Source organism: Delphinapterus leucas, chromosome 2 (genome assembly GCF_059928025.1).
Source record: "Delphinapterus leucas isolate spDelLeu-1000000601 "Yukka" chromosome 2, BTC_Dleu_Yukka2, whole genome shotgun sequence".
Lineage (NCBI taxonomy): Eukaryota > Metazoa > Chordata > Mammalia > Artiodactyla > Monodontidae > Delphinapterus > Delphinapterus leucas.
The window spans coordinates 158,451,566-158,469,755 of NC_143130.1; the positions used below are offsets into that span (position 1 = coordinate 158,451,566).

The 18,190-nt window shown below is 39.7% G+C and overlaps 1 protein-coding gene across 1 annotated transcript in view; it reads left to right on the forward strand.

Annotated features, from left to right (window-relative positions):
* Nucleotides 1-18,190, forward strand: part of LOC111176196 (neurexin-3-beta) — a 153,596-nt gene that overhangs the window by 89,108 nt on the left and 46,298 nt on the right. The window contains exon 2 of the mRNA XM_022576408.3: nucleotides 13,653-13,731. Within this exon, the coding sequence (XP_022432116.2) occupies nucleotides 13,653-13,731 (79 nt within the window). The remainder of the gene's footprint in view (nucleotides 1-13,652; nucleotides 13,732-18,190) is intronic.

Consider the following 18,190-nt stretch of genomic DNA (forward strand, 5'->3'; position numbering starts at 1 on the left):
TGAAATATAGTGCTGCAAAGTTACATTGGAGACCAGAGGTGGAGGATCTTGAATTAAAAAAATTAAAATTAAGTCTAGACTTTATTTGATAAGCAGTGGGATAAATCTGGACCAGGAGAGTGGCACATTGAAAGCTTTGTTTTTATTCTAGTGACATGTTCTAGGGTTTATTGAAGAGACAGAAGCAAGGGAGGCTGATTAGAGAATCTCAGGATCCATCCAGGTAAGCAGCCAGGACCGTAGAAATGAAAAACAGAGCGACATTTTATTAGAGATGGGCTTCACTGGACTTGGTGCCAGGAGGTGTGATGCTGAGTAGGGAGGACTCAAAGATGACCCTAAGGGTTAAAAGGCAGCAGTGAGAGAAGATGATCAATTCAGTCCGGGTTACGTTGATTGCAGATACAAGATATTCAATTGAAAATATTCTCCCTTACTAAGGTAAAAATATTTCTTCTTGCTTACCCAACTCCAAAACGATCTCTCCTCTTTCGAATTCCTTTCGGAATCTCATCGGGTCACAAAATTGGCATACTGAAGAGCACCGGAATTACTGTGGAGCTTCCCAAGTCCCACTCTGGATATTATTAAAGTGTGAGTGATGTGCACCAAAGGCAGAGACCCCTCACACAGTGCTTTGCATCATCTCTGTCTCTGGCTGCTCTGTATGGATTGCGCTCTCCGTTATGACTGTGTTCAACCTCTAATAACAGAACATATGACCTGCAGTGACTAAAGAGGAGATACATCTACTCAGTTAAGAAGAATTCTGGAGTCTGGAAAGGAGAAAACTGCTTGTTTGGACCCATATCATACATTTGACAATACCTAAGTCAGCTTCTCAAGTCTTTTAGCCTTTCTCTCACACTTGCCACCTTATGGGCACAAGATGGCTGCTGCAACTCCAAATATCCCATCCAAATCCAAGGAAGAAGGGAAAGCAGTTGAACCAAACAAGTCATCCTCTTTTATTAGGAATAGAATAAGCATTTCTAGAACCCTTAGAAGACTTCCTTAATCATCATTTTGTCTGGATAAATGCCACATGGCCACCTCTACGTGCAAAGAAGGCTTGGTTAGCCTGGACACATTGCCAGCCCTAGCAGGGAGGAAGATTAGGAGGGGTATTAATAATGTCTCCAATACTTGCCTTTCATGCTGCACTGTAAACACTCTGAAGGCAGGGACCACGTCCCTCAGGCCCTGCTCCCACGTTGCGCCATGGACTTCTCCTCACCAGGCACTTTGCTGGACATATAAGGGTCTGGAATGGGAAGTGTTTGAGGAATCGGTCCTTGCCTAGTGTGCTAACACCTCCCTCCTTTTGTGTTTTGGTTCCTCTGAGCAGCCTTAGGAAAGGAATGTAGGAGCTTCTGGATAAATGTTAGAGAAACTCTTTTTCAGTATCTCAGGAGGAAGGAAGGCAGGGAGGGAGGAAGGAAGGAAGGAAAGAGAAGGGAGAAGGGAAGGGAAAGAGAGGGAGGGAGGGAAAGAAAGAAAAGGAGGGAGGGAGGGAAGGAAAAAGAAAAGAAAAGAAAAAGACTCCATGCTGGGAGGAAATCTTTGCTCTTGTAAAAATAGAATAGGGCTCAAGTGCATTCTTCAGTAATGAATGCATGAAAAGAAGCTTCTTAAATTATGAATGTGGCTTCTCTTATTTATTGCCCAGTAATCCTGTTTTATTGATTTCTGTTCATTTCCAATCACCTAGAATGAGACGCTGTGTTGCTTAGAGGTCTTGATCCCTAAAAGATTGTCATTAAACTACTCTGCTGTATTTAGTTGTTTATTTTTTGCTCAAAGTGATTGAATCAATACAAATACAAACAAAACACTTTTTTCCTTTGCTCCCTAGAAGACTAGGGGAAAGAAAAGCTAAATAAAGATGCTCCAATTAAAAAAAAGTCCCATCAAATGACATATCGATTTCTTTCAAAGAGGCAGAGTGTAAATTAAAAATATTCTTCTGACACAGTTTTTAAAGATGTCACTGACTCAGCAGAGTGGGTACTTATCCACTTTCTCTTCCTAGAGGGCCAGTTTGGAAGGGCAGCCCACTTTTCCCAAGATCAGCCGGCTCTCCAGGATCTCAGAGGGGAGTGTGTCTCACAGTCAGTGCTGGCAAAGCTCCGTGGTTCTGTCTGACCCGTTCTCAGCTCTGGTTTTGCTATCCACCACTACCTCTGTGTATGTTTTAAGACATGGTAAAACTTTTCAGAAAATTACGCTGTCATGATTCTTTTTTTAAAGTGTTTGTGTTGAAACTCTTCTCAGGATTGGGAAGATGAAAATGTGGGAATAACCAAGGCCCAGGGCCTTATTATGGGATCTTCCCCAGAATGTTATTAAACACTGGTCTAGGCGGCTGTGGAGGAGAGGGGGGCTGGAGGCAGGGGCAGTAGAAGAGCCATCTAGGAAAGAGTTCTTTCTCCAAAAGGACTCTGGAGAAAATGTCTAGTTATACCCCACAGTCAGGAGGCCAAGAGTGAAGGCACAAGGGACCCAGTTGTAGGAGCATAAACTATTTGTCATAATCTGAGTTTCTGAAAACCGCATCGGACCCCTCTGGACTGTTCAAAAACATTTTGCAAACTCCTTTGCATTTTCCCTCTCAGGCGCAGCTTCGAAATCCACAGGAACCAGTGTAAAATAAGAAAGAAGGAAGAAATATTAGGGGATGAATTCAAATAAATATGTTTGATTCATTTTACCCCCGTACATGATGGGTCCACAGAATCTTGGACTTGTGGGGCATCAGAAACTCTATATGTAGTTGGGGTGGCCAGGAACAGGGGTGGACACACACATTGCATGCATCTCCTTTGCTTATGCACGTACCCCCTTGTCTCATTTCCTTTACTTACAAAACACAAATTCAAGAATAAAATGATTCGGAATTTCAAGATGGTGGGAGCAGAGCGTTAAACCAAGCACAAGGTCCTTGTGAGCACAGAACTCTATATTTCCAACACCCACTTTACCAGTAAATGGATGCTGTTGCTTATAAACTAAAACCCGAAAAAGTTGTTAGCTTTGCTGTCCATCGGAAATGAGAGATGAGTAGTCTTTTCGCTTCCTGCATAGAGGTCGTCTTGTGTTTGGTTTTGTAAATCGTTTTGAGTTTATATAGAACATGGGGTTATCCATTTAAGGCTGGTTGCAGCCTAGGAATGAGGACGTGACTTCTGGAGGGCAACTGGGTCCATCTGGCTTCCTGAATTTCTCATGCAACGGCACCTAAAGACTTTCTCTAACTTGAGACTTATAATACAAATCAAAAAGCTGTGTTTGAATCTGTCCTCCCGTCTTTCTCTGTGGGAGATTGGTATTGTTTTCAAGACATGAGCAACCAGGGATAAATTTTCATTGCAAAGCCAAACTCCTTTGCATTTTCCCTCTCTTGGGGTTTGATATCAGGCTCTTCAGTTGACCCTCATCTTTCTTTCACAGGTTTGACTCAGGCTTACTCACTGCAGATCAACTGCAAACCAAGTCAAATGCACAAACCTTGCTTTAACAATTGCTGTTGCTCTGACACCCATATCTGACTTTTCCAATATTACATTACATGGCTGAGTGGGAAATACTCTTCAGAGTAATAAGGAATGGGCGACCTTGTCTCTTTTTACTTGTATTTTACATTCAGTCCATTGCATTTGATTGTTCTGGGTTAAGTTTTCTGTGCCACATACTAAGTTCTGGGTTCTGCTGATACGCTCTTCCCTCTCGTGTTCACTCTATGTCGTCTTGAGCTTGAATTTCTTTCTTAGTTTCTTGTTTACTAAGCATGAAATTCCATCATGCTTAGTTCTGCAAGGTAACCATTCTCAACTCTTCTCTGCACCGACGGACCTGACGGATATTCACATGCATTGCACACTCTTCGGTGTAAGTGGCCTACCTTCAACAAAATAAAGACGAGGTTCTGTTTGATTCCCAGCATTTGGCTGTTGCCACACTCCTTTCTCCCTTGCTCAGCTAGCAAGCCTCAGTTCATCATGAGACCGAAGACTGAGAGCCACTGCTATTTGCTCTGGACTGAATGGCTACGTTCATCTTTTTTCAGAATTGCTGACCAAAATCCAGGACTGGCTTTATCCTGCGACTCCTTCTTCTCCTCTAATGTTGGAGCTTATTAAGTCTTCTAAGCTGTGCTCTCAACCTGCCAGGAAGGGCTGTTTCTCCTGTGTCCAGTGATAAGGTTAAACTCAAAAAAGAGGACCAAGAGATCATTTCACAAAGAAATATGACTCTATTTTTCCTAGTTGTTTTTTTTTTTCCCCAAAAACCCATTCCTTCTTTCTGAACTATAGAGCAAGAAAGAACATGGAGAAATGAATCGTATCAACAAAACACACTGATGCGCTCCAGGATGCAGACTATTCAGAATTTCAGCATCCACTGACTGATACCCACATCACTATTTGTGAATCACATTAATATTTGGCCTTGGTCACTCGCCCTCTAAAAACAGGCTTGATTTCAGTATTATCATTGGAATAAAGGGCTCACTTAGAAAGCAACTCCCAACTCAAAAAAAAAGAAAGAAAGAAAAAGAAAAGAAAAGGAAGACAAAGACAAGGGGGCGAGAAGGTGAGCAAGCCAGAAAAGTAGGTTAGGTCGTTGGAGCTTGAGCTAAACTGGCATTCCCTTGTCATGGTTAGATCCTCAGTACTCAAAACAAGGTTTGCTGTGAAAACCAGAAGCGTTTACAGAGGGAACACAGCCAAGCCTTTCAGATTAGCGGTCCCGGAGAGGGCTGCACCAATAAGAAAAGCAGCCATTAAAGCCAGACCTTTGTGTGTATATAACCAATAGGCTTCTGATCTAGATTCCTGGAGATGGTGTGTGGTTGGGTGGGCGTTTTGGGGGGTTTTTCAATTAATTTATTTATTTTTTCCTGCCTTCTAAATAATATGTAATTTCTCCAGGCCAAGAAATAAATTGAAAGGATTTAGAGGGATTTGCTTATCAGTGGAACACCACTAGCATTACATTCCTCCTGCTTTTGGGAAGGTACATTGAAGTTTGGTTAATCTTCTGTGGTTCAATACTCCTCTTCCCTATGTCAGGCTGCCTTGAACAACAGACAGATTAATCCCCCTTCTACCCACTCTCTTCTCCTTCCTCCCTCCCCCCTCTCTTGATCCACCCTTCCTTTTTTGAGCAGATGGAAGAAAACTCTTAAAACTGGAAAGAAAAGAAAAAAAAAAGATGCTGTACCACATTTATTTATATACTCCTACAGGGCTTCAAAGATAGAAATAAAGGACTCCAATCCTTGGCACAAAATTTGGCTAAGCTTAGCTTGGTTTTTCTACTGTTAATTAAATCTTGAGTCGACAAAGGGATTTCCTTAAAGGTTAATTCATTAGCAAAAGTTATTATAAATCATGTCACTCTTTACCCTGCTCCAGTATATGTGGAGTAGGAAAAAAGGAACAATGTGGAGGCTATTGACAGTGGGCAGAGTTTAAAGAGAAGCTGGTGATACTATTCGCTTGGATTCCTATACAATCTACTGTCTTTAATGATAGAGGGTAATCAATATTTTACAGTGGGTACCACTTACGAACCTCACATTAATTGCAAGTTTTTGTAGCTGATGGTTTAGCATCACTCAGTGCTTTCTAGTTCGGCCTGGCTCAAATCCTAGTAGCATGTAAACTCCAGGACAAGGACTGGCTCTATCTAGCCCTCAGCAGAGTGACTGACACACGATAGGCTGTTAGTAAACATTTGTTGAGGGAAGACTGACTGAATAAGTAAATACATGCATCCATAAAATCATATATCCAGAAAAATGGGAATTTGTTTTTTGTTTGCTCTTAATTTTTTTTTTTTTTTTTGCAATACGCGGACCTCTCACTGCTGTGGCCTCTCCCGTTGCGGAGCACAGGCTCCGGACGCGCAGGCTCAGCGGCCATGGCTCACGGGCCTAGCCGCTCCGCGGCATGTGGGATCTTCCCGGACCGGGGCACGAACCCACGTCCCCTGCATCGGCAGGCGGACTCTCAACTACTGCGCCACCAGGGAAGCCCTGCTCTTATTTTTTATGTTCAGTTTTCTGAGAAAGCTCTGTTCCAATTAACTAATTTTGGTCATGCCGAATGCAATGTCTGTAGCCCAGGGCAATTCTCTTAAAACCTCATTCCAAGGAAATATGAGCCAAGTAAAATATGTGGGTTGCCACGTCTTATTTGGCAAGTGGTTGTCTCCAGGTAGAGAGTAGAGAGGAAAGTAATGTCTTGAAAAACCACAATGACATGAACTCCAGAAGACTTTTTAAAAATTCACAGTGTTGTTCCAGTAAAGATACTTAGGCGCATCGAGGTGGACGAAAGGGGAACTCAGAAAGCATCTTAAGCAGGCTGGAACTTTGTCCCTTTGTTTCCATTGTTCAGAACCCGTCTCATGATATGCCTCTGTCTTTTACACTTGAGTATGACAAGTTCAAATCGTTTATTTCATTTTCTCATAATGGTGTTGGTTGGTTCTTTTGAAGATGACTATAAAGAGGATGTTCAGAATACAATGAGGGTATAGATAATCATACTTATACAATCTTACCGTGCTTTAAGGTTGTTTCTGGATTGGGCTTGAACTGGGTGTAGTGGTGGGGTTGCTGGGGAAGAAGGGAGGGATGAGATGATCCCTTCTAACAAGCTTGCTGAAGCTCCAGGTTTTCCTACCTTTTGTTCGGTCTAAAAATCATCCAGTAGTTTGTGTGGGGGGGGGCGGGGAGGAGGTATCTATTAGCATGGATCAAAGATTGGACTATGCAATGGCAACAGTTTGATAAAGTCTTAACAAATAAATTTAAATTGAGATGGCAAACTTTTCAAATCTCATTAAAGATTATTTATTGATCTAGAGTCTATGTACTTTAATTAAAAGTATCTCAGACATCTGTTTTTTTTAAAAATAGAGAATAAATACTCATAATGAAGCTGAATGAGACCATCCCTCATATGAGATACTTAACTCCAGCTCTATCTCAGAATGGAAGTTTAGAGACAGAAAACTAAAACACCAAGCATTTGAAGGAATTTAATTCTTTTCAGCATGAAGCAGCTGCAGGGATGTATGGCTGTTTTCTGTGGGACTTCAGAGTACTTACGGGCCTTTCTCCTTTCCTTTTTCACTGGAAGAAAGGCGATCATCATTCTTGAGTGTGTTATTTATAATTTCATAAAGCTGTTCTGTGGCAGGACTTATTTTATCTGCTGCTTAATCTCGGTCAAATAACCGTGCTTCCAAGGAGCTGGGTGGAAAAAAAAAGATCATCCCCCCAAATGATTAGCCTATTCTCAGTATAAGATAAAGGGCTAAAGGTTGGAAGTTTGAAGTCACAAGTCGGCATCTGGGCAGGAAGAAGGGGACACAGTGAAACTCTCTTAAGCGGTTCTGACCACGGAAGCAGATATTTTTCTCAATGCTGAATAACGGGTAACGATGAAGAATGGTGTAGAACCATCCCCGTACTGAGATGAGGCAGAGCCCTTCAGAGTAAATAACTAGAAGCGGGTGATTGTAGAGACAATAACTCACTGGAGGAAAATGAGAAGCCAGGTTTGTAAAACTGAGGGAATTAGAAGGTAAATATATCTATAAATTTACTTGGGTGGACAGGGTTTTGAGCTTTCTTCTGTCCCAGTTCATTCTAATTTCAATAAACACTGGTAGGGGTAAAAAAAGAATATAAATGCAATAAAAAAATATTTCAGGAAAGGAATAAAGAGGGCTCCTGCCAGAGAGATATTTTATTGAAAGTTATTATAATACCTATCTTTAGTTTTATGAGTCCTAATACAGAACCAAGTAATTTCAACATGTGGATTAAAAATATGAGATACATATTTTAAAATAGGGTAGTATGAATTATTATTTTTAATATAGGACTTGGCTAATATATAGGGACAGAAGAATATTTTCCTCCCCTTGAGGAGGCAAGGAAAGGTCTTTCATCGGCACTGTGGAGGGAATGGCGCAGTCAGACCCATGCACTGTGTTCTGAAACCACGTGTATTATTAGCTCCCTAAGGAAATGTGATGGGTGACACTGGTGAGATGTGGGGAGGGGAAGAAGGAGAGGAGTCTGATAGGGCAGGATATTAAATTCATGCTCATTATCCAGGTTTGCAAGAACAACACGATAACTCAAGGAGCTGTCATACTGTCATTCTAGTACATCTCTTCACTCCAGTCATCCCATACTACTTGTGGGTATACAAATAAGCTGTGCTTTTTCATATCTCTGAGCCTTTACAAAGACTGTCGATTTCACCTAGGATGCCCTTTTCCTTCTCAAAGCTCTCAGCGTTCCCCTGCTTCACTACTGCCTGTCTCTGAGGGCTTATTTTCCACATGCCCCTCTGCCTAGGAGCTCTCTCTGCTCCCTTGCTATATGCTCCCTTATCACCTTATGCTTACTCTCGTCATAGCATTCAGTTTACTGTGTCAAGTTTGTCTGTTGACCAGACAGCCTCTTCAGAGACTGTGAATTCCCAGCGCAAAAGAACTGTTTTTATCTATCACTTTATCCCTCCTGACTGTTACAAGGCTGGACACATAGGCATTCAATAAATATTTATTATGCATGAATGAATGAACAAAGCACCTTGATGATATAGTTCCATATCACTGATGGTTGACTTAGTCACTTAGCCACTAAGAAACTGGTTGGGGAGTGGTTATGGGTCTTCTATTCTTCATTGAATGACTTGTAGATAGTGTTGGTATTTGACATATGGGAACCACAGTATGGAAACACTTTAGCCATTAGGAATTGTGAGACCTTTAGACAATCATTGTGAGGGGAAAAATGTTAAGATGACATGGAAGGCAACTTGATGAACATTCCTCACATAACTATATGAACAGAGAAATTTCCTAAGGCAATACTGCTACTCGAAGGAGCATGGGTGGTGAACAGTTAAAACAGCAGATGTCACTACAAATGTCTGTACCCTTGGTTATTATGAGTTCTGAAAGAGTTAATATGTGATCACTGCTTAGCACAAAGGCTGAATATAGCAAGTGTTTAATGAGTGGTAAATTAGTAGGCATAATTCTAGAGTTCAAATACCTTTTTCCTCTCAAAAGTACTAACTGCTCTTCTTTCTAAGGAATTATGAGTAATAATGAAAAATGGTTGTGATTGTAAGAAGATACATACACACACTCACAAACACACACACACAGCCTAGGGCTCCTGCATTTTATTTAAGGAAAGAAGTCCATAGATCCATTCTTCTCATGATAATTGTACCCCAAGTCTATGAGATACTGCAGTAGTGAAGCACACTCCACTAGTCATAGGAACCAATAATCAGGGAAGTGTGCCTTTTCTTCCAAGGGTCAGAGTCAGACCCTGCATTTGCTTGTAATTGGGGAAGGACACAGACAAGGAAAATTAAGAAGCTACTAAAAGAAAGCCTTGGGTTTTCTGAGAGTAATTTTGGATCAAATAATCATTACTTTAGGATATGATCCTAAGTGTATATCCAAAAACCTTGGTTTGTAATTTTTGTTGTTGTGTTTAGGTGGCAAGGACAGAAGTCATTTTTTAAAAATCCCTAAAAATAGTGATCTGAATCCTGAGCCCTTTGCAAATTAAAGCTTCCTGCTCCTGGCAGAGAAAGCATTTCTGAAACTACACAGTGTTTTGTGGCAGGCGTGGCTGTGTTAGATGCCAGGTTCTCCAGATAAACGTTGTTTACCATGTTGGGCCAGGAGAGGATTGAGATGTTTGTAATTGCTTTGGGAGTTTCATTGGCTGAATCTGTAAATGGTGATGGTGAAGTCTGAGGGGCAGAAAGGAAGGGGCTGAATTCACAGAAGACCACACACAATGTTTGGATCCACAGCCACTGGAAACAGATCTTCCAATGGCTTTTTAAGCTCTCTTGGCATCTTCATGAGTATATTTTTCTTTATCTCTCTTCATGGCAGATCCAACCAGAAATGGTGTTTGTACCATTAAATGGAGGTAAGGAATTATCGGCAATGAAGAGCAGTTCTAATGGGGGATAAATCATTAAAGATAGAGTGCATAGGCAGATAGCACATCTATTTAAATTAGGAGTGGCTCCCAGGCTCAACATTCCTGTTATTGATTGATTGATTGATTGAATTAGTTAGCTAGTTTTAGCTCATATTTAATGAGCATGTACCATATGCCAAGAACAGAGCTTCACTTTTAACAGTACACTTAAATCACATGCTCAGTCGATAACAAATCACTCTGTTTATCCCAATTTACAGATGAAAATAATTGAGGCCCGTAGAGGGGAAGTAACTGGCTTCCCCAGGTCACAGACTGTACGTTTAGGAGCTGCGATTCATAGCTGTGCTGTCTAGAGCCCAATCTTAACCACACTCTCTAGACTGTCATCTCATCTTCTTTGAGTCTAGTCACCATTTATAGGAGCTACTGGCAAAATGTGTTTCCGTTGCCTGGGAGGAAACTTGTTCTCATCCATACTCATATTAAAAAAAAAAAATCTCTGGGAAGTGAGGCACAAGGAGTGAGAACATGGGTGAGCATATGTTTGGGGCCTGCCAGGGGGATTAGGGGCCCATTTTGGGGACAGAAGTGGAGGTGGTTATGGGGGGGGGGAATGGGGCTGGAGACAGTGTCACTCAAACCACAGGGGTGAGAACCTGTGAGGTATTAGAGGAGGCAGGGGAAGCTGAGGGGAAAATAGGAAATATCCTTTCCACCACAGAGCCTAGTACTTACCTTAAAAAAGACAAAAAACCGAAAACAAAAACAAACAAACAAAAACCTTACCTTGTTTCTTTAGCCAATAAAAATTAAGATAATTCTAAGGATTAAGTAAAATCTTAATTCTCTTAAAAATTAAGATACTTTTTGGTATTAAGTTAAAGATCCACTAATATGTTAATGCCTTTTTTGGTTTCTATTAGAGTTATGCGTTGTTTTTATACATTTGCTCAGTGACCTTTTTAAACTTTATTGCCTGGCCTTCAGTTCTTGAGACAAGCTCACTAGATTTTCATTAACTTACCAGTTTTCTAGGGATCAAAGCTAGTTAAGTCCTATATGGGCCATTCTGTAAGGTCCTTATAATCAAGTCACTGACAATTAATTTTCAATTGATTACATTTTAGAAATGTATTCTCAACCTCTTTTTCATTACCAGCCTCTAAGAAGACTTCTAGACCTTTTCCTAATTGTCCTTCTCCATAAAATTTTAACACCAGATATACTGTATATTCATTTTAGTACTGTGGCTCTTGGCTGATCACAAGCCATTTTCATATCTAAGATCCTCCCCCTTTTGCCCAAAACAATTATTGCTGGCTGGGGGAGGGGCATGGGTGGATATCATCCCCATAGAAAATGCATGCTTTAGAACAATCAAACAATAATTGTGGCCCTTCCCAAAATGGCGTTTGCCTCTTCTAATTGCTTCTGCACTTACACAGTTAATATTTATTCTCTTATCACCTCCCTTCCCTTAATGAGCGGAAGTGGACCCGTACTGGGCCCCATCATAGCAGGAAACTCCAAGAGAGTGAGCTCATGATCTCTCTAACACGAATAATGGTGCTCCAGGATACAGCTGCCAGCATCAGTTGTGGAAATGAAATGCACATTTCAGTAGTGTCTAGTTGACAATAAAAATAGTATGTTTGAAAAATCTTTTTCTATTGACTTTAAGGAGAAGCAGAGGTAGAATTATCTCCCTGACAGGTATTGAATAAAGATCAATTACGTGGTTTAAGGCACCTCTCTGCCACTGTTAATTAAGCAAAATCCATTACCTAATGTGGTTTTTCTACTGCTCTTTGCTGTGTCCAGCAATTCTGTGCCTACTATGTCTGTTTTAAGAAGGATGTTGTCTGGAAACACTAAGCATATGGGTTGTCATGTGTATTCATTTGCTAGGGCTGCCATAACAAAGTACCATAGACAGGGTGGCTTAAACAACAGAAATTTATTTTCTCACAGTTTTAGAAGCTAGAATTCCGAGGTCAAGATGTCAGGGGTGTTGGTTTCTTCCGAGGCCTCTCCCCCTAGCTTGTAGATGGCTGTCTTCTCCCTGTGCCTTCACATGGCCTTCCCTATGTGTGTGTGTGTGTGTGTGTGTGTGTGTCATAATCTCATCTTTTTGTAAGGACAACAGTCATGTTGGAATTACTTACCCAAATGACCTCATTTTAACTTCATTACCTCTTCAAAGACCCCATCTCCACATACCAGTCACATTCTGAGGTACTAGGGGGTTAGAACTTCAACATATGAATTTGGGAGGGGGCACAGTTCAGTCCATAACATCGTGTAAGGAGGGGTATAAAGAAGCCTATGGGAGCTACAGATGCAGACTTTGACTAAGATGTATCTATTCAAATCTTCACTATGTTTTTTTTACTAGCTGTGGGTCCTTTAGCAACTTGCTTAACCTCTCTGAACTTCAGTTCCCTTTAAAAGTGTAATAATTATCCGTGTCCCAAAGGATCATTGTGAGAATTGTGTCTAATTAATTAGTAATAACTACAACTAATAAGCATATATACATGTCTAGCACAGCATCTGACTTGTAATTGCTTTTTCTCTTGAATATGGATTCAGGCTTCAATGCTTTGGGAATAATAAGACCGGCAAGTCAGTTAATATTATTAACATCAGGAAGGAGAAATCAATGAGCATTTGTTGAACAACTGCTATATATTGAGTACTCTTATGCACAGAGTAGGACAAAAGTTTGGTTTTTAGACAAGATCTGTAGCTTAATAATTGAGGGAATGATTGAAAGAGTGTTTATTGTGCATGTAGAATGTACCAGGTACAGAAAGTACTTTTCTCGCCTACTGTGTAGCAAGGGGCCTTCTTACTGCCCACACCCACAGTCCCCTATATTTCTTGCAGCAGCAGATTCCCTGGCATTGGGGAATTTCTGCAGGATTCAATAGAGAAAAAAATGGTCTCAAATTGAATTACTTTTGTTGCAATCAAAATTTTTTCTGCTGTCTTCAGAAACAGCCTTACCTGTGTCCAGAGGCTGCCTTGTAGTGTCTGTCTGCTGGTCAACGTTACTAATTCAGCTAACTGCAGCAGTTACGTGAAGAATCGCCAATAGTGAGAGAAGCCGTTATGCTATTCCCTAACAGACTGCATTCCACAGTGTTCATTCATTATGCCAGCCTGTAGATTCATGACCACCAGATCATACACTTGAGACTGCACACCATATGTGTTGAAACCCTCTCCAAGCTGCAGTGTAGTTCTTCTGCGCTGGCTTGCTCCCTTGTATTGCCACCATTTGCAATAGCCCTTCTCCTGCCCTTCTGATTCTCAAAATTGAAATTAAAGTCAGGATAGAGTCAGGCTGCACAATGTGATCTACAGGGGTAGGAGAGCCTTCAGCCTCCTCAGGCCACCTTGGGGCACTCAGCTTTACATAGACCCACACAGATTGTCTGGACCCAGAGCCACTGAAAGCTACACAGCAGTTAACATTCTCTACCCTACAGCATACCCTCTTTAGAGGAGAGAGACAGCAATGTTGATGGAGGCAGGACACAGTGATAAGTCTTTGATGCTTTTGCTCATTGGTTTCCTTATCTCTCTCTCTCTCCTCTCTCTTCCCCCTACCTCATTATGTTTTCTTTGACATGTGCAGCCAACGTCAGATGACCTTGTTTCATCTGCCGAATGTTCAAGCGATGACGAAGACTTCGTTGAATGTGAGCCGAGTACAGGTAGGTTAGGTCAGTCTTGTTTTGCTTGCTTTATTTTTTCATTTGCAAAAAACAATACATACGTATATGTGAATATACATGTGTTTTATATATATATATATTATAGTGTGTTAATGTGTGTATTTCCTGTATCTATATATGTATATAAATACATATATAAATATCAATCTAAAGCATCAAATCCCATGGAAGGAGCCATAAGATCCCAGGGAAATTTAAAGTCACTTCCTTGACTAGCTAAAGAAAAGTCCATAAGACATAACTTGGAGCAATCAGACACCCAGATTAACCACCAAAGCAGCAAATGTATAGCAGCCAGTGGCAGCTACGAAATTGACAGGGGGTGGGACATGAAGACTTCTATATTGGATTGACGTCAAAAAAACATAAAGCCGAAGTGGGGCCATAAAGATCATGTAAACCTCATGAACTGTCCTGACTCTAAGTGGCAAACGAACCAAAATCAAAAACCAAAATCAAACAACCGAAAATCATTTTTTTCCATGGGGTTTCAACAGCAGTTAGCATGGTATTATATTTATACTAATTTTGTTCATTGTGTGTTTAGAGAATTTGTGCAGCAATATAACATAGTCAACACAAAATTAGGACAGAACCATGCCATGTCAACGGCTGAGATGCTTCGAAATGTATCTACTGTGCTGAAGTTGAGAGTGCTTTGGCAATTAGAAGCTTCAGTGTGTTCCCCCTTTGCACCCAGATACATTTTGATGTTTTATGGTCTTTCTTTATAGTGAGCTATATGTGATATAATGTCCAGCAGGCATCTGCAGTCCCTGATTATTTCCTATCAACTTTCCCAAGTGGTCTGTTTTGAGACTTGCTATAAGTTAAATATTTATATATATGTATATATATATATATAAAATAGAGAACAGATATCATCGAATTTCTGTGTATGTTTAATAGAGTTAAAAGCTGGAGTTGGGTTAGGATCTGATTTCTGTAAAGGCTAAGAGAAATAAATAGAATTTTCTAGTTGATTCTTTGGGTTGCTTTAATTTTTTTTCCTTTTCTTTAAAAATAAAGGAGAGCCATTAAACATTTCCTTTGTTAATTCTAGAGAAATTTAAGATTCATTAAAAAAATGAGTATAACGAAAGTGAAAATCTTCCATTTGTTACCCTAAAATTATTTACAATTTTCCGATTTTGTGGAAGCCTGACTGCTTGGTATCTTGCAAATGGCTTTGGATCCAGGAAGTTCTGTGGGTTCCTGTTCTTAGCATTACATAGGGACATGTCAATAATTTGCAGGGCCTTTCCATCCTGGAGTGTGATCTGTTCCTTTGGACGCTCAGCTGTGTGGGAGGAAAGTAACTTTGACCTGGCTGGTCAGATTTTTTTTCAGATTATTGGGTCATAATCTCAGTGTTCTAAGTGAGGTTTTAACTCTAAAGGGAAGATATGTCTAATCTATACCAGAACGTGGGCAACAAATTTTCATTAATTAAATAATTGATTTATTCATTCATTTAATAAATATTTCTGAGCCCTCAGGCAGGATACAGTGTATCTCTAGATTTGAACCCTTCCTTTTCTAATAGTTTTCACAAATGAGCTGTTGGAAAATAGAATATGGAGCTTTATTATCTAACTTACCTCTCCAACAGAATTCAGTTCAACAAATATTTTTTGAGGGTCAGTTGTGTATGTTAGGTATGTGCTACATATTAAGGATTCAGATATGAATAGGGCATGATCTCCAAGATGCAGGTTAAATTCACTGATTTTGTGGTCAATAATTTAAGATACCTAGATTTCAATTTGGATTCTCTGTGTATCCTTTCTCTGGTTTTCTTGCTTTCATAGCAGTGATATCTGTATATATGTAACAATGTTTATCAAATCTCTGGATATTAAGTCTTATAAAAATCTAGGCTTGATCATTCTCAATTATCACCACTGTCTTCCCCTACTGCCTCCCCCTCCTACACACCGTCATCTCCATAGCAACCTCCATAAGAAGACAGAGGGCTTTTCTAGATATCTGATTCACAAGGTCTATGGCTCCCCAGGTTGTGGGTATGTTACCATTTGGTATTGAACATAAACAGGCCCAAACTTGAAAAGCCCCAGACCGAGTCCATTTGCTTTTCAGTGACTGCACAGGTGTTTCATCTGATTCAAAAGCAGAGGACAGAAATTCAATGCCAGCATTTCTTGAGTGATATAATTACATGGTGCGGGTGGGGGAATAAAAACAGTTTTTAAAACAATCCGTTGTGTTCTGCAAGGGAGCACGGGAGGGAATATATAAATAAAGCAAGTGACAGGATGCCCGCTCCGAAGGAGCTAACACGCAGCTCCGAGAGGCTGATATTGATCCCCTCTGCCTGGGATTATTTAACTCATCACATTCGAAGAATGAGCATTTCTTCTTTCTAAATTTACTCCATAAAGTATTCCTGGTAAGTGATTCAGATGCACAGGGAAATATGTCGGAGGCATATTTAATGTAGGAAGGAGATAGATATACCTATTGATGCAGAGGTTTTGCCCTGGGAACCTGATTAATACTGATGAAGATTACATGCTTAGAGCTGTCAAGTCCTTTTTTGCCTTGTATGAGAAATATCTCTATAGCCTTAAGATTTTCCAGAAATATTACAGATTAAAAATCAGAACCATCAAATCAGTTGTTTCTGGGGTTAAGTTTCATACTGCCTAAAGAGAGGTCTTCCGTTGCCCATGCAGCAGTGGACAATGGTGACATTTACATAACTTTGACATAAACTGTTAATCCTGAGATTCTATGTGAATATTGAGATTAAAATTCTAAGTTTAAACATTCGAATTCACTACCTCAGTTTCTAAAATTTTACTCTTTTCCGGGCCTGATGTTTGCTGGAAATACACTAAATTCGGCTAATCTTGTTCTATCTTACTTGCAATTACCTTATCTTCTCTTACTTTGTTACCAAATTTATGATTTTCTAGGCTGTCTCAGTAATAAGGTATTTAACTTCTACAGGTTCTTTCCTGATTAATTTAGGTCCACTAGAAGCTCTTGCTTTTCATAAATTTGTATAAACTTTTCATAACTTTAGTATATGTTATATTCAACAACTTTTCTGTTCACGTGGGCATCAAATTTTAAATGAAATGATATTTCTTTGGGTTTCAAAACTGCTGGTTTTGAGTCAGATGTAAGCAAATGACTTTTATACTCACAACCCACTTTGGCATTTAGGGATCACCCTGGTTTGGTGTAGCTTAGTCGTGTAGCTTAGTTCTTTAAGGACAACCTAAATTTTTTTAGAGTGTGGTTAATGATAGTTTAGAAACTTTTTACATCCAATGGATTTCAAGTTTTCTCTGTATATTTTTGCTGGAACATATGTAAATGAGATTTTTTTAAAAGGCCTAAATCATGAGAGCAAGGCACAGAGTGAAAGCTCAATTAGTATTTGTTGACTGAATTTGTATGACTCTCAAAATACCTCATAATCTTAAATTAAAATTGGAGATTTTTCATACCTCTCACTTCATCTCCCTTTAAACAGCTAAATAAAACCTGGTGAATTATTTTAAAATATATGATTTCGTACAAGTAAGTATCGCCCTAACAAAATCCATGTTTCTTTAGCAAAAATAATTCTCTACCTTACCCTGTCCCTTCTTTCGCTGGGAACTAGATCATTTTATAGTGAGTTGCATTTTCTGGACTTTTGCTTTGAGAACTCAGAATTGAAACTGTGAACTATAAAGTCATAATGAATCCATCTGTATCAAATAAATATATTCAGAAGAATATTTGAATAACTGTTCAAGTACATAAAGTTGAGGGTCAGGATTTTAACTTTCCTAATTTGTAAACATTGATTGTGTCCTCTACCAAAGAAGGAGGTGTCTATTTGGTATTTTAGACTTATGTCTTTGCATATAAACCCTTTTCTTCCCAACTACACTTCTATTGATGTTAAATTGTGCAGTAAATGCATATTTCATTGTCCTTCTTACAAATAGACAAGCTGGAGAGGATTCAAATAACCACTAGGAAATGAGATTCTCTCATGAGGTTGTGGAAGCCAAATAAAAATTAAGGCCTTCAGTAAGTTTACCTTCATGATCTAAAATGTAGGAATGGATTCTGAAATACAGATAAAGGGTTTAAATTCACTTTTCTTTCCTTCTCTCTCCCTCCCCCCAACTCCTATGCCCAGTGTCTCCATCTTTCAGAAAAAAAAAATAACATCAAAACTAATGTATTGTCAGATTCGCTCTGTATATTTAAAAATTATCAATTGTCTGAATTTTATGTGGTCTATGGTCTTAAGATTCTAAAAATCGTGGGGGCAGGGTTCACAGAGCAGAGGAGAAAAGTGAAAAAAAAATGCCTTTTGCACCTGAGAAATGGGCATGGCAGTAATTAACAACTATATTGATTCATCCAGCCATTATCTAGGGATACATTTTTCTGGGTGTCAATTAGCCGG